Here is a 15,748-nt window from a genome sequence, read left to right on the forward strand (position 1 = left end):
CCGCCTAGGACCTACTGCGCGGGCGCGCCCCACCGCGCAGGCGCAAACTCGGCCCGGTGCGAGTCCAAAGACTGTTGGCGGCGCGCTTGGGTGGCGGGCAGTTGGCGTGAGCTGCACCTTAGCTCGAGTCGGCGCCATGGTGGAGAAGGAGGAGGCTGGTGGCGGCATCAGCGAGGAGGAAGCGGCGCAGTATGACCGGCAGATCCGTCTGTGGGGATTGGACGCTCAGAAACGGTCAGGGCCGGCGCAGCTTGAGGCGCGGACGATCTGGAGGGGGCGTCTGGTTGATCCCCGGCGTTCTGGGCCCCGAGGGAGCGGGAAGGTCTGATTTGAAGAGGGGGCGGGATTTCCGTTTGCTAGCGCTTCCGAGAGCACGGATTAGGGGTGGTTCTGGAAGGTGTGGGAGGTGGGGACGCCAATGGGTGGCGGGGCGAGGGCACGGTGGCCAATTGAATGGGGCGTCCTGAGGGCGCAGAGGGTTGGGACACGGGTAATCGGGCGCCCGGATAGGGTGATGGGGTTTAGGTCGCGGGTGGGGACTTTATGGGATCCTAGTATGTTGGGGAGGTGGGGATGCATAGTTCATTCATTCCTAGTTGGTGAGAACCTGTTGTGTGACGGACACTGGGTGGGCTTTGCAAAACCAGGGCGGTTACATTCTTGTACGGGCTACCGAAGGGCGGGCGGGCCGAAAGAAGGCGGGCTTGGAGGAGTTTGGGAGGCTTGGGGTGTCGCAGGGGCTGGGGATCCCGAAGGAAAAGGTATTAGTTGGTTCTAGGGCGGACGGGAGACGTTGGTTGGCTGTTGCGGAGTAAAGATTACCAAAGGGAAATGAGGTCGCTTCAAAAGGTGATCGAGTCAGTCAAATACTTGTTTGGCGGTATGGTGTTTTGAACTCAGGGTTTTGCTCTTGCAAAGCAGGTGCTCCACCGTTTAAGCACACTTCCAGTCCATTTTGCTCTGTTTATTTGGGAGATGGTGGTAACTTGCACTGTTTGCCTGGGCTGTCCTCTAACTGCGATCCTCCGGATCTCAGCCTCCCAATGGAATGGTGAGCCCTGGTCCCCGCTTTTTTTTTTTTCCCTCCTTGAGACAGTCTTATGTAACCCGGCTGGCCTGGAGCTTGCAATCCTCCTGACTTCTGGAATTACAGGCGTCCACCTCCACGCCAGGCTTCAGATACTTATTGGGTACTTGATAGAGGCACTGTACTAGTCACTGATCAGTGAACTGAGCAGGCTCTTTCCCACTTGGAGCTCAGGTTCTGATGGGGGAGACAATAAACAGATAATAGAAAAGGCCAGGATAGTGACTGATGACTAAGGAGGGCTACGTGGAAGGGTCATTTTGATTGTGTGGCCACAGGAGGCCTCTGAGGAGGTGCTACTGAGCCTTAGATTTCCATGAGGTGAAGGAGCCATGCAGCTATCCGGGAGAACCTTCCTAGCAAAGAGACAGCAAATGCCAAATCCCGAGGGCCAAACACGTGGCAGAGAAGAAAAATAGGATGGTTGCAGCCCAGTGAGTTGAGTAGCGCTTCTTCTGAGAACTTGGGAAAGCCACTGGAGTGTGGAGAAACCTGACCTATATTTTCAAAGAATCATTCTTTCTGTGTGGAAGTAAAAGTGGAAAGTAAAAAGCGGAAGTAAAGATTCCAGGTGAACCTGGTATAGTGCTCCATATCTGTAATGCCAGTGCACAGGAGGCTGAAGCGGGATTGCCAATTTCAGGCCAGCCTGGGCGGCTGCCTAGTGAGAGCCTGTCCCACAATGAACAAAACAACCCACCCAGAAAAAGAAAAAAAAAAAGATTCCTGGTGACTGTTGAGTGTCCAGTAGAGACAGATAATGGTGCTTGAAACTAGAGAAGGGTCAGGTAATATTCAGGATATATTTTGGAGGTAGAGAGGCTAGGGTTGGCTGAAAGTATGAGAGGCAGAAGTCAAGGATGACCCCAGGAAATCATGGAATTTCCATTTACTGAGATGGAGGCCAGGGTAGAATCAGTTTCTGGATTTTTTTTTTTTTTTGCAGTACTGGGACTTGAACTCAGGGCCTTCACCTTGAGCCATTCCTCTAGTCATTTTTTGTGAAGGGTTTTTTCTAGATAGGGTCTCGTGAACTATTTGCCCAGTCTGGCTTCGAACCACAATCCTGATCTCTGCCTCCTGAGTAGCTAGGATTACAGGTGTGAGCTACTGTCACCCAGCTGTATTTTATTTTTCAACCAGGGTCTCCCTGTGTAGCTCAGGCTAGCCTTGAACTGTTGGTCCTCCTGAGCTCTGGATTGCAGATGTGGCTTGGAAGGGGCTATCATTTATATTCTCTGTACTTGTAGGTGGTCTTACAGAGTTTCACGTGTCTTCATGTTCATTTTCAACTGTCTTATAGTGGCTCCTGGTGGCTCTCCAAGGCCATTGCCTTGCCTTTAAGATGGCTTGAGGAGGCAGGATAGAACTCTGTGGTGGGGCTGGAATTCCTTTGTCAAATGTCCAGAATGTGGGATATTTTATAAGTCAACTTCCCCTGTTCTCTTCCCAAAGTCAATGTCATGGAACAAACCAATGAAGAGACTCTTGTGGATTAAAGGAGAGTAGAGGTATGACAGCCAAATGTAGCACATGAGCCTTGGCTGCATCTTGCTTCAACAGAGAACTGAGCCAGGTGCCAGTGGCCCACCCTGTAATCCTAGCTACTCAGGAGGCAGAGATCAGCAGGATCCTGGTTCGAAGACGTCCCAGGCAAATAGTTCACGAGACCCTATCTTGAAAAACCCATCACAAAAAAGGGCTGGTTGAGTGGCTCAAGGTGTGGGCCCTGAGTTCAAGCCCCAGTACTGCAAAAACAAAATGAGAGACCTGAGATTGGAAAAAGCAGTAGGGGAGGTTTGAACATTGAGCCCCGTTAGATGACATTAGTAACTAGTTTCTGCACATAATCACGGTGGGTTATGAAGAAGAGCACCCTCTTTTTGGAGATACATGTCAAAGGTGTGATTTATCTGTATGTTGGTATACAGATAAGTTGATCAATCAGCTCTTCTGCATATTGGAATTTTTTTATGATAAGTTGGGAGATAAGTGGCCTCAAAATTGGGAGATTTCAGTTTCTCACTTCAGGCTGCTCTTGAAAAATCAAAAGGTCAGCCATCTGCATTGGTTGGAACCGTGTAGAGGCTCTGCTCCTTTGCTCTCCCAGTTTGTGGACAGCTCCATCAGCTCAGCCTCCCCTGTTACATGTGCCCAGCCTGTGTGTTTGGGGTGTTGCCATGGTGCGTGGCCCACCCCATTTTACTGATGATTCAAGGAAGGGAGCCAGCTTCCCAAGGTCACAAACTGAGTAAAGAAGAACCAGGGAATAGAGTCACTGCTATTTGCATGACAGTTCCATGCTCACAGTAGGGCAAGCTGGCAGCTGTGCATCTCCAGTGTTCGCCTTGCCTGTCTTTTCTTCCTGAACCCAAGAGTAATCTGCCCCACATGTGAGAATGAGGAACAGAGGTGGCTGGAAGAGGGAGGTGTATTATAAACATTGAGGGCAAGCCCTTTACAAGTGTCCAGTCAGGATCGTGAGACTTTTCTTCTGCGTGACGTTTCTAGTGCTTACAGGTGCACAGACAGTGGATTTTGTGTGTGCGTGCGTGTGTGCGTGCGTGCGTGTGTGTTACTGGGCTTTGAACTTGGTGCCTATACCTTGAGCCACTCTACCAGCCCTTTTTTGTGATTTTTTTTTTTTCCCTCTGAGATAGGGTCTTGCAAACTATTTGCCCAGACTGGCTTCGAACCGAGATCCTGCTGATCTCTGTCTCCTGAGTAGCTATGATTACAGGCAGGAGCCACTGGTGCCCGGCTGACAGTTGGATTTTTGTTGAGTGAATGAGATGACACAGTAAATTGTAAAACCTACAAATCAGAAAACTTCTAGGTTCTAGGTTTAATTCCCCAGTTCTTCTGTTTTTCCCTCCCCAACTCTGGTGATGCTGGGGATCAAACCCAGGGCTTCATGCCTGCTAGGCAGGTGCTCTGCCACTAGGTTACATCCCAGCCCTTCAGTTCCAGCTGTTCTAACAGAGCTCTTGGACTTGAGCTGAGTTCTTGGCCTTCACTTCCACTTCTGCAAAAGGGAGCAGTGAGTGTGAGTAAGTCGTAAGGACTATTTCACTTCAGAGATTTTTTTTACAGAAATGGCACTACAGAAGCTTCTCTGTGTTCCAGATATTCCATACCTGCCATCATGCTGTTGAAAAGGACTTCATTTGGTTCCTTAGACTGTGTATTTGTCATGGAAGCGACAGCTTATATGCGGACAGGCAGGCAATCCTAGGTGTTTTGTGTAAGGACCAATTTATTGTAGTGGTTAATACTTGTGTTTGAGGGCTGGGATGTAGCTCAGTGGTGACCACTTGCCTAGCCCTAGGTTCAAATCCCAGTACTGCTGGAGGGGGGGAGTTGAGTTTGAATCTCAGTTGAGTTTGAATCTCAGTTCTCTGTGAGCATTAGTTTCCTCCCTTGTCAAGTGGAGATGCTAGAATCTACCTTAGAAGCCTGTGGGCAAGTGAATGTACCATTGCTACACTTGGAAGGCACCAGGAGAGCACAGCTATGATTACTTGACAAGGAAACATCACCAGCAACAACAGAAGGCAAGCTATTCCAGACAGGAAACAGGCTGAGAACTGGAGACGGAAAGCAGGAGGCAGTGGAGAGTTGAGCCATTTAGGTCCCCAAAATGTTTGAGGAACAAGTCACAAAAATTTAGGAAACTGTCATTTTAAAATTTATTTATTTATTTATTTGGCAGTGCTGGAATCAATTCTGGGGCCTCACACTTGGTAGGCACATGCTGAAATACTAGGTACACCCTAACCCCAGAAGACCTTTTCCTTCTCTTTCGTTTTTTTGGACTGGACCTTGAACTCAGGGCCTCATGCCTGCGTTTTACCACCTGAGCCACTCTGCCAGACTTTTTTTTTTTTTTTTTTTTCTTTTGAAGCAGGATTTTACCTTGTAGCCCAGGCTGGTCTTGAATTCTCTATCCTCCTCCTCCTTCCTGCCATGTGCTGGGATTATACCATGCCCAGTTAAAAGTGTCTTCTGTTTTTTTCTTTTTTTGCAGTACTGTGGCTTGAATTCAGGGCCTATACTTTGAGCCACTCCACCAGCCCTTTTTTGTGATGGGTGTTTTCAAGACAGGGTCTTGTGAACTGTTTGCCTAGTTGGCTTCTAACCTCAAATCTTCCTGATCTCTGCCTCCTGAGTAGCTAGGATTGCAGTCATGAGCCACCAGCACCCAGCTTAAAACAGTCTTTTTAAATGAAAGCCAAATTTCCATTTTCTTACTTAAGCTAGTTCTTTCTTTAAAGATTTGAATACTGTAGCATAGTTACGAAGCAGGTTTATGCTTTGCCTCTGAAGACAGATGATCAGCTGTGTAACTTTGGGCATGGCATTTGACCTTTGTGTTTCAGACCTCCTTAACAGTGAGATGGGGTATCTGCTTGTTCAGTTTGTCGGGAGGGTTATTACAGTACTTGCAGGGCAGCAAAAGCTGAACCTAGAACAAGTTTATCTGTTTAGTGATTAGCAAATTCTCTTTGAACCCAGACTCCCTTGGAAGGGTAACTTGAGTGTTGGTGGTAATTAGGAGGAAATGCTAATGGTTTATTTTGTTAATATCTTGCTTATTACGTGTCAGGCAGTACTCTTACAGTGCTTTGCAAATATTCATTTGTTTAATCTTTATAACATCCCTGAGAATCCAGTTGCACAACTGCCTGATGGCTGCTTTGAAGCCGGAGAGGCTCCTCTAGCAGAAGCACGGCAGGGAGCCCCTTGGAATCGGGAGAAGCAGCCAGGAGTGATGGCCTTCTCAGAGGGGAAGGAGTGTGTAGTGGAGCAGAGTGAGGATGGGATGGGATGGTGCTGAGACAGCAAGGGTATTGAACCTTTTTGTTATAGGGCTGTGATTGCTAGGGTAGAGAGACTGGGAAAGATGGTAGACGTAGTTTAAATAAAACTCTATGCCACAAGTTGGGGTTTGAGATATGTTTTCCCACATCAAACTTTAAACCCTGGACAAATTCTTCTTCCTTTCTACACCTCAGCTTGTGAATCAGTGCTATGAGGGGACTTGACTAAGCAGTGTCGGTTCTAACACTTCGTCCTCTGGAATTTAAACTGATGATGAGTTAGTGCCTGGTGTAAGCATATGAACCCTTTTGTTATTGAGGTGAATCTCAGCATCTAAAAATACCCAGAACCAAAATAGAACCATGTGAGCCTTAATTTTGTTAAATACCACTTTCTGAAAATACATACTTGTTAATGGTTTTTAAGCTGTATTGAAAACTACAAAGTCCGGTGCAGTGGCTCACCTGTAATTCTAGCTATTCGGGAGGCAGAGATTGGGAGGATCATGGTTTGAGGCCAGCCCTGGCAAAAAAAGTTCCAGGGACGCCATCTCAACCAGTAAAAGCTGGATGTGATGGCTCATGCCTGTCATTGCAGCCATGTGGGAAAATAGGAGGGTCACAGTTCAGACCAGACCCTATTCAGAAAATACCTAAAACAAAAAGGGCTGAAGCTCAAGTGGTGGAATGCTTGTCTGATAAGCACAAGGCCCTGAATTCAAACCCAGTACTGTAGGAAACAAAGTCAAAAGAGGTCAGGCTCTGTAGTTTAGTTCCAGCTACTTGGAAAGTGGAGAGGGAGAGGATCAGAGTTGGAGGCCAACCTGGGCAAAAGTTAGTGAGACCCCCCCTCTTAGCAAAATAAACTGGGTGTGGTGGTGCATGCCTGTCATCCCACCTATGCAAGAGGCATAGGTAGAAGGCTCGTGGTCCCAAGCTGGCTTGGACAAAACTCCATATGCTATCTGAAAAATAACTAAAGCTAAAACAGCTGAACGTGTGGCTCCAAGGTTGAAGGGTGGAACACCTGCCTGGCAAGTGCAAAGGCCCTGAGTTCAAACCCCAGTACCGCCAAAAAAAAAAAGGTAAAAAAGCCAGCGTGGTGATACACTTCTGTAATCCGAGCCTGGTGATGCTGAGGCAGGAGGAACCATTCCACCAGCCCCCCTACCCACCCCCTTTGTTTTAGTGGTGGTGATTTTTTTTAAATAGGATCTTGTGACCTATTTGCCCAGGCTGGCTTCAAACCTCAATCCTCCTGATCTCTGCCTCCTGAGTTGCTAGGATTACAGGTGTGAGCCACCACACTTGCAAGTTTCCAAGTGAATCCTGAGTCTTCATCTTACCTGACCTCTTAACATTTGTTGTGTTTGGCTATCTTCTTCATTTCACTGACAGCGTGCTAAATTTCCTTGGTTTCTCTAATACTGTCCCAGCCAACTGCCCCTATACCGTATTTGCTCAAGTATCTTGTGAAAACCAAAATAGAACTTAAGATCATGTACCCCACTTGTTCTCCCGCAGTCCTCCTCACCCCAGTAGGTGACCTCATTTATCTGGTTGCACAAACCAGAAACCTGAGAGGTTTTTATTCCTTTTTTGGCAGTAGTGGGGCTTGAACTCAGGGCCTACACCTTGAACCACTCCACCAGCCCTTTTTTTGTGATGGGTTTTTTCAAGATGGGATCTCTTGAACTATTTGCCTTGTCTTGCTTCGAACCATGATGCTTCTGATTTCTGCTTCATGAGTAGCTAGGATTACAGGCATGAGCCACCGGTACCCGACCTGGAAGAGTTCTTTATTAATCTGTCCTTTAAGCTCGCATCCCCTGCATTGGCAAGTCTGGTTGGCTCTGCTTCAAACCTTCTCACTTTTTTTCTTTCTTAGTCATGCGGTCCCCATCATCTGTGTCTCTTCACTGGTCTGCTCCCCTCGATATTCCATCCTCTCCATGGTAACCAAACTGAATTACTTTGTTTTAAAGAAGTTGAAACATTTAGATAGGCTTTTATTTTTTGCATGGTCCTGGGGATTGAACCCAGGGCCTTGTGCATGCTAGCTAAATGCTGTAACACTTAGCTGCACCCCCCAGTCCCAAACTGAGATTTTTGATATAAGTCATGCTACAATCTTCTGCTTAAACCTGTCAGTGCTCTCTTGTTGCACTAAGAAGTTATACTCAGAATGAAATGCAAAGCTTTTACATTGTGTTCACACCCTGCTTCGCTCCCTAGCTCACTCCATTCAAGCTGCTTGGCTCTGTCTGTTCTCAAATGTAATAAAGCCTCCTCTGCCTTGGGTACTTGGGGCTTACCTTTCTTGAAATAGTCTTATATGGAGTTTGCCTGCTTCCCTTTCCACACATGAGGCACTCAGCTGATATGGCTTGAATGAATTTGATAGTCCTAGGAGCTGTGAGCCATGAATGGAATTCAGTGGCTTCATGTAACCTGCAGCACATCTTGTGAATTCAAAGGTCGTGGTGTAAAAACTCTGGCCCTTTCCTTCCCAGAACTTTGACAGGGAACTTGTCAGCAGAAGTCAAAGCAGCAAATCTTTAGAAAGTCCGCTGTGTGTGAGCAGCATGGGACAATGCTGAGAGGAAGGGAGATAGATGGTGGTCACAGATGAACTCTGACCCTGGTCCTCCTTTGCATTAGCTGTGGCAGGGTGCATACTGGGGCTTGAACTGAGGGTCTTCACCTTGAGCCACTCCACCAGCCCATTTGGTTTTGGATAGGGTTTTTTGAGAATAGGGGTTTGTGAACCACTTGCTCTGGCTTCGAACCGCAGTCCTCCTGATATCAGCCTCCTGAGTAGTTAGGATTACAGGCGTAGCCTCCAGCGCTTGGTTTACGGCCTCGGTTTTCTTTGTCAAGGCAGACATGGGTACTTCCCTGTGGAAGCATGACGACCTGCCCTGATGTCTGGAGACTCCTGAAGAGAAATTGTGTGCAGTATTTAGGATGTGTGTGCTTTTTCCTCAAGAGAAAATGATGAGTCGCAATTGAGGTTTTGAGGTGTAGTGTACTCAGTACCTGGTACTTAGTTCTCCATGAGTGGTGATTACTGCTGCTGGTGCTCTGTGCACAGTAGTGTATTTGTACCTTTTCTTTGAGACAAGTTCTTGTTATATAGTCCTGGGCTCAAGTGATCCTTTGTCCTAAGTCTGCTGGGGAGCTGGGACTAAAGGTGCTTGCTACTCCTGCAGGCTCCTGCAGCTGAGCAATGGCAGTGGTTCCCACCAGGGTGGTGATTGGAGAAGTGGAAGGAAGTGAGGGACAGTGCTGCCCTATGTAAGTTTTATGTCTGCTTAAGTATTTTGTAGGATTGGTTTCTAGAGGGAGTAATGGCAACTAGCACCTGTTGAGTGCTGACTGTGTGCCAGGCAGTGTTCGGAGCACTTTTTGTGTCACTGAGCCATAAATGAGCTGGAGTCGCAGGGGTCCTGGCGTGTTTGAGGACTAAAACATAAAGGCAGTCAGAGTCCGTACAGCCATGTGAGAACGTGGGCCATGGAGCGATGTGGAGCATGTGGGATTTGTTGTTGGGGCCCGGGTTTGTTGTTCAGCCCTGTGGCTGAGAGAGTTTTGCAGAGGGAGTGCCGGGAGAAGGTATTCAGTAGGGTTGTGGAGTCTGGGGGAACCCTGACCAGGCAGGGGAGGAAGTGTGGAGTGCTGTGCTCAGCAGTGAGAATGTGGGGGTGGTAGGAGAGTGGCTGCTAAAGCTGGAGAAGACCAATACTAAATAGCTTCAAGGGTTTTTGTTTTTGGTGGGACTGGGGTTTGAACTCAGGGCTTTGTTCTCGCAAAGCAGGACCTCTCCTGCTTGAGCCACGCCTCCGGTTCATTTTGCTCTGGTTATTTTGGGGGTGGGATCTTATGAACTATTTTGTGATCCTCCTGCTCTCTGCCTCCTAAGTAGCTTGTGTTACAGGCATGAGCCACCAGTGCCTGGCCTGGGTAGCTTTAACTGCTGGCTTTACTTTTTATTGTTTTTTTTCTGCCAGGGTTTTTGAAAATCCAGATTCAAACCTGTTCCTAAGCCCTTTTAGAATGAAGACAATGAGGATGGAGGAGTTAATTAAGCTCGACTGACATCTGTTGCACATCTGATACGGGCCAGGTGTTATGCTGGATGCCTGTGCACACACAGGCCTGTGTTGTCCGAGGGATTAAATGACATGAATCCAGAAACTCTGAGTTATTAACCCCACCTTGGAGGTGAATAAACTGAAATTTCAGTGGTTATGAGTCACCCAGTTAAGAAGTGGCAAGCCACAGTTCACATGCAAGTGTTCCACTCAGAGGGCGTTAGTGATCTGTAGTGCCCATCTCTGAAGGAGTGTCAGGGGCCACAGAGTTTTAGGAAAAGTTAATGGGTTTGGAGATAGGAGGCCATTGGCAAAGGTCATTGATGGTGGTCTTTGCTTTTTTTTTTAGAGACAGGGTCTCACTACGTAGCCCAGGCTGGCCTCAAACTCGAAATCCTCGTGCCCCAGTCTCCAGAGTGCTGGAATTACACGTGTGCACTACCACACTCGGCAGCCAGGAGGCTTATTAAAGACTCTTAGTCTAATTACATGAAAGTGCCATAAAACTAGAGTCAGTTTTGGAAAGGAGCTCCTGATGTTCTTCCAAATCTTGGTGCTTGAAGAGAATTGGCTTGTTACATGAATTAGTAGCAACTCAGTGGCCAGCAGAATTTGAATTTCTGTGAGACTATTTTGAGTTCTTACTAATCCTTTTCAGTGAAAATAATGACACACTTGCTTCAGGAATATTCATGGGTGTGTGTACAGGACGCTGCCCAACATCGTGATGGCAGTGTTCGCTGACACAGGAAGTAAGGTCTGCTTTTGCTTTTCACATCTGAAGAAGCCTGATTGTGAAGCACTGTGGTTGAGGAGATTTGCCATAGGCTGTTGGGGTGGGACCTCACCTGCCCCCCACTCCTTGACCTCAGTGTTGCCTTGGGATAACCTTGCCTCTGGCTGCCTTGTCCTTATCAGATGTCACTTTACAGACAGGTCTGAACAGGTGCTTGATCCACCCTCTCTTTATGCTGCCCTGTATTTTGCTTCAGTTTAAATGGTATCCTTCTCACTGCCTCTCTGCTGAGCTTGATAGGCTGAGCCCCTGGCATCCTCCCTCACCCTAGCTTTGACAGCTTCTCCCTCACCATGCTTTCTTTCCTGCTTAAATAGTCCACAGTCCTTCCAGCCTTCAGTGCCTGTGAGAGAGCCTTCCTGATGTGGCCCCAGTTCTAAAACCTACTTTCCTCCATCCAGCCCCTGTGCGCGGTTGTTCTGCTGCCTGTTTCTGACATGCCAAGCACTCCTCTGCCTCAGAGCCTGTGCACTGTGCACTTGTTGCTTTCTCTAGCTGGGATGCTTTGTTTCCAAATACCCATATGTTCCTTATTTATTTGCAGTACTGTGGCTGAATTCAGGGCTTTCTGCTTGGTAGGAAGTCATTCTACCTCTTTAGCCATTCCTCTAGCAGTTGTTGCTCTGGTTGTTTTGGAGATGGTGTGTTCATTTCACCCAGGCTGGCCTGGACCACGATCCTATTTTGTGTGTCTTGCCTTTGCTGGGATGATGGGCACGCACCGCCACACCCACCTTTTTCTATTGTGTTGGGAACTTGGGGACTTCATACCTGGGCTGGCCGGAACTGCTATCCTCCCTGTCTTGTAGCTTGGGATGACAGGTGCATGCTGCCATGTTCAGCCACTGGTTAAGGTGGGGTTTTGTGAAATATTTGCCTAGGCTGTCTTCAAACTACAATCCTTTTGGGAGAAGGCAGTACTGGGGTTTGAACTCAGGGCCTCACCCTTGCTAGGCAGGTATTCTACCACTAGAACCACTCTGGCAGCCCTTGCTCTGGTTATTTTGGAGAACCCAGGCTGGTTTTGAACTGTGACTCCTGATCTCTGCCTCCTTAGTAGCTAGGACTAGCCTGAGCCACAGTGCCTGGCTATGTTGGTTATTTTCAAGATAGGGTTTAGCCCTCTATATGGGATGATCTCTACCTCCCTGTAGCTAGGATTATAGGCATGAGCCTCTGGTGCCAATCTGTAAGTATTTGTTGAGTGACTTTTTCTGTGTAGGGTGAATTGGAATCTGTTTGTTTTCTAGATTTCAGAGTGTGATGATTCAGTGCATTGAGTGAAAACCATTTTTCCCTAGGATTTTGTTGTTCTGTACTATCGGGTCCACCAACAGCGTGTCTCTTACAGGCTGCGGGCCTCCCGGGTGCTCATTGTTGGCATGAAAGGACTGGGGGCTGAAATTGCCAAGAATCTCATCCTGGCTGGAGTGAAAGGACTGACCATGCTGGACCATGAACAGGTGCGCTGCTGTCACTGTCACTGCCCTTTGTTTCCCTCTCCCTTTGTATATCTTGTACTGTGAAAGGAAGGCTAGCGCTAGTGCCTGAGACTGCAGATGCCAGCACCGGGTGACCCTGGCCAGTCTGTAAAGTGCTGTCTTTAGTGACATGTCCTCTGAGGGTGCTTATGAGGAGTATATGGAGTGATTTTCCAATCTATGCCTAAAAACCCCCATGTAACTAACAGAAAATGCAGAGCTGCCCAGAGGCCTTGTGGGGTAACTTTTACCCCCAGTGATTCTGATTTAGGCCTGAGACGAGGCTCAGGAATATGTACATTTATTAAGATGTCTTGCCTGGGTTCAGGGCTCACGAGTATAATCCCAGTGCTCAGAATGCTGTGAGTTCGAGGCCAACCTTAGGCAGCAAGACCTTGCCTTAAAAGAAAGAAAAAAGTCAGTGCCAGGCAGTTTTTAGATGGCTCACAAACATTATTTAGTACATTGAATCAGAGAGGATGAGTGTGTACAGCTTAGCTCTGTTGCACACCAAGCACCCTGTAATCAGCACACGACATAATGCTATTTAACAGATAATACAGGGCAGGAGCCACTTCCTCGGATGTGACTTCTTCGAGGTGAAGATAAGTGCTGCGCTCCACGTTCTCGTGCCTCAGTGACAGTTTAGTTTTCTTTCATAAACATTTTTCTCTGGGGATGTGGCTCAAGTGGTAGAGCACCTGCCAAGCAAGTGTGAGGCCCTGAGTTCACCCCAGTATGATTCTCCTACATCATCTTCCCAAGAGCTGGGATTACAGGCATTAGCTGTCACACCTGGCAGCTAAAGTAAAATTACAGAGAAGAATACTTGATACCCTACCTGTCTGTCTTCTATAGATACTGATAGTCTATTGACCTTTTGGTCGTTGCCCCTGTGTTTTCTTGGACACCTTGGATCCTTAGATCCTGTTGGTAGAGCACTCGGCAAGACGGACATCTCCCAAGCCATGCTGCCCTCTAAAGCCAGGAGACCTCATCTAGAGGAAGACTGGTGTGAGGAGTGTCAGCACCGAGGTCTCCACTGAGACCCAGGGTGCTGCCTCAGAAACTAGGCAGAGACAATGACTTCCTCACTGGGAATCTGAGAAGGGGACGGTCACACACTGAGAGGGGTGTGGTGTCCGTGCAGTTGCACATCAGAACAGGAATGAGAGCTGCTCAGTGGTGGAGTGAGCGGACTGCTTATGTTCCCTCACCTCCTCACTGGGAGGGCTGTGGCACCTCCACCTCTCCAACGTGGTGGCCCTCAGCCCCAGCTGTACATACAATATCTGGGAAGTTACTGAAAAATCAAACTTCTCCCACCCTCTTACAAAGGCACGTTTTGGTTCCCTACCTTTGGACATGTAAGACTTGGAGGCAAAGACATGGATGTGGAGAAATCTGGGGCTAGCTCGCTCCCTGTAGGCTCAGAACCAACCAGAACACACAAACACCCCAAAATGAGTCTCACAGGCATGCAGGTTTGACACAGGCTTCACGTAACCCAGGGCTTACCTGGCCCAGTTCCCATCAGGTGCAATGAGCAGTTCGTGAACACAGCGTGATGGTTCTTCCCTGACCGAAACTCCCCAGGGAGGCAGTGCTGCAAAGACTCTGAAATAACATAGACTTGGGGCAAATCCCAGCTCTTCTGGCGAGACCAGGGCTTAACCTTACACGCTCATCTCTAACGCTGAGCTTTCTGCTTAGCTTGTGTTTAGGGAGCACGTGAGCGCGCTGCTGGTAACACGGAGTATGCGAGGCGCTCAACCCAAAGGTGCTCACAGTTTGGCTCCTGTTCTCAAGTTTTATCCAGAAACCAGGGTGGGTGCCTGACTCCGATTGTGGTAGGAAGACATGGAAGGCTTCCTGAGTTCTCATCTGACCTCAGTCTTCGAGAACGAGGAGGGGTTTATCAACGTGAGAGGCAGCACGCATCAGAGTAGCACGTAACTGCCTGGTAGCATGGCAGAAATAAGATACGACAAGTACTTCGATGTGTTTAGAGAGAGATGCTACGTAGTGGGGGTGGGACAGGCTGCAGGTGAGGTCCAGGTCCCCAGGGCCTCCAGGACACCCCACTAGAAGCCTCTGTTCAAGCCTGTACGTGGAGATTCATTGGACAGTTTCAGGTGCGGGGGAATGGGATCTGGTTCTCTTTGCTCTGGGCACTAGTAACACTTTACTTTTGACTTTATTTTTTTGCAGTGGTGGCGTTTGAACTCAGGGCCTGCATCTTGAGCCACTCCACCAGTCCTTTTTTTTTGTGACTTTTTTTTAAGATAGGATCTTGTGAGCTGTTTGCCCAGGCTGGCTTTGAACCACGATCCTCCTGATCTCTGCCTCCTTAGTAGCTAGGATTATAGATGTGAGCCTCCACCGTCCAGCCTAATAGCACTTTATACCAGTAAAAGAGACCACTATTGTTGGGGCAGATCACTAGTTAGATCTGGAAAGTTTGTTTGGGTAGATCACTATTCACTATCTATTACCATTGGCCCAAGGACGGGGAGAAGACCACGTAGAAGGCTGCTTCGGTAGCAAAGGCTGAGGCGCTAGAGGCGACAGGAAGCGTACTGGTGTGGCAGAGATGATAGAACCCATGGGGGCGTGTGTATGGACGCCTAGGGAAGGTGACACTAGGCCCTGTTTGTAAGCTGTGGTTAGATTGTCTCACCTAGTTCTTGTGTAGCTCTGGGATCTGCGACCTGTTGCACCATCCCTGTTTTATGGATAAGAGAGCTGAAGGTGGCAAGGAAGTCCTGGACACGGGTCCCACAGCAGCAGTTGAGGCAGTGTGACTCCCATGCCTGTGTGTGCCTTAGCTCTTCACTGTGTGGCTGTGGGCTGGGAGATTCCAGGGATATGAAGACCAGCTTTCTGCTGAGGGTGGCTGGGTGGATGTTGGTGACTGGATGGCCCTTTCAATAGAAGACCCAGGTGGATCAGGAGGAAATGTGCACCAGTGTGTTGGCTACTGTTCATTGCTGTGACAAAGTACCTGAGAAAGCTAACTAAAGGAGGGGAGATTGGTTTTGGCTCCTGGTTTCAGTCCACAATTGTTGGCTCTGTTACCATTGGCCTGTGGAGAGGTAGAGCGCCCTGGTGGCAGGAGTGTGTGATGGAGGAGGCTGCTCACTTCATGCCTGGTGGCAGGCAGGCAGAGAGACACGAAGAGGTTGGGGACACAAAATGCCCTTCAAAGGTACACCCAGTAGCCCCTTTGCTCCAGGCAGTGAGCTCGTGGGCTCATTCGGTGCCCTATGAGCCACTGCCTGCCCCAGAGCCCCATCTCTGGACGCTGCACTGGGTTTTTTGTAGTTTTTTCTTTTTTTGGCAGTACAGGGGTTTGAACTCAGTGCCTCACACTTACAAGATAGGCACTCTACCACTTGAGCCACACCCCCCTGGCCTTGGATGCTGCACTGGGGTCAAGCCTTTCACAAATGAACCTTTTGCGGGACACT

At 48.4% G+C, this 15,748-nt stretch overlaps 1 protein-coding gene and 1 non-coding gene across 2 annotated transcripts in view; both read left to right on the forward strand.

Moving 5' to 3' along the window:
• Positions 1-31: 31 nt before the first annotated feature.
• Sae1 (SUMO1 activating enzyme subunit 1) overlaps positions 32-15,748 on the forward strand; it is a 65,462-nt gene continuing 49,745 nt past the window's right edge. The window contains exons 1-2 of the mRNA XM_020181202.2: positions 32-234; positions 12,149-12,260. Of these exons, the coding sequence (XP_020036791.2) occupies positions 137-234; positions 12,149-12,260 (210 nt within the window). The 5' untranslated portion in view covers positions 32-136. The remainder of the gene's footprint in view (positions 235-12,148; positions 12,261-15,748) is intronic.
• Positions 13,604-13,731, forward strand: LOC141418355 (small nucleolar RNA SNORA38). The gene has a single exon (XR_012443011.1). It is a non-coding gene; the product is annotated as a small nucleolar RNA SNORA38 (small nucleolar RNA).

Source organism: Castor canadensis, chromosome 16 (assembly GCF_047511655.1).
Source record: "Castor canadensis chromosome 16, mCasCan1.hap1v2, whole genome shotgun sequence".
In the NCBI taxonomy this organism is placed as follows: Eukaryota; Metazoa; Chordata; class Mammalia; order Rodentia; family Castoridae; genus Castor; species Castor canadensis.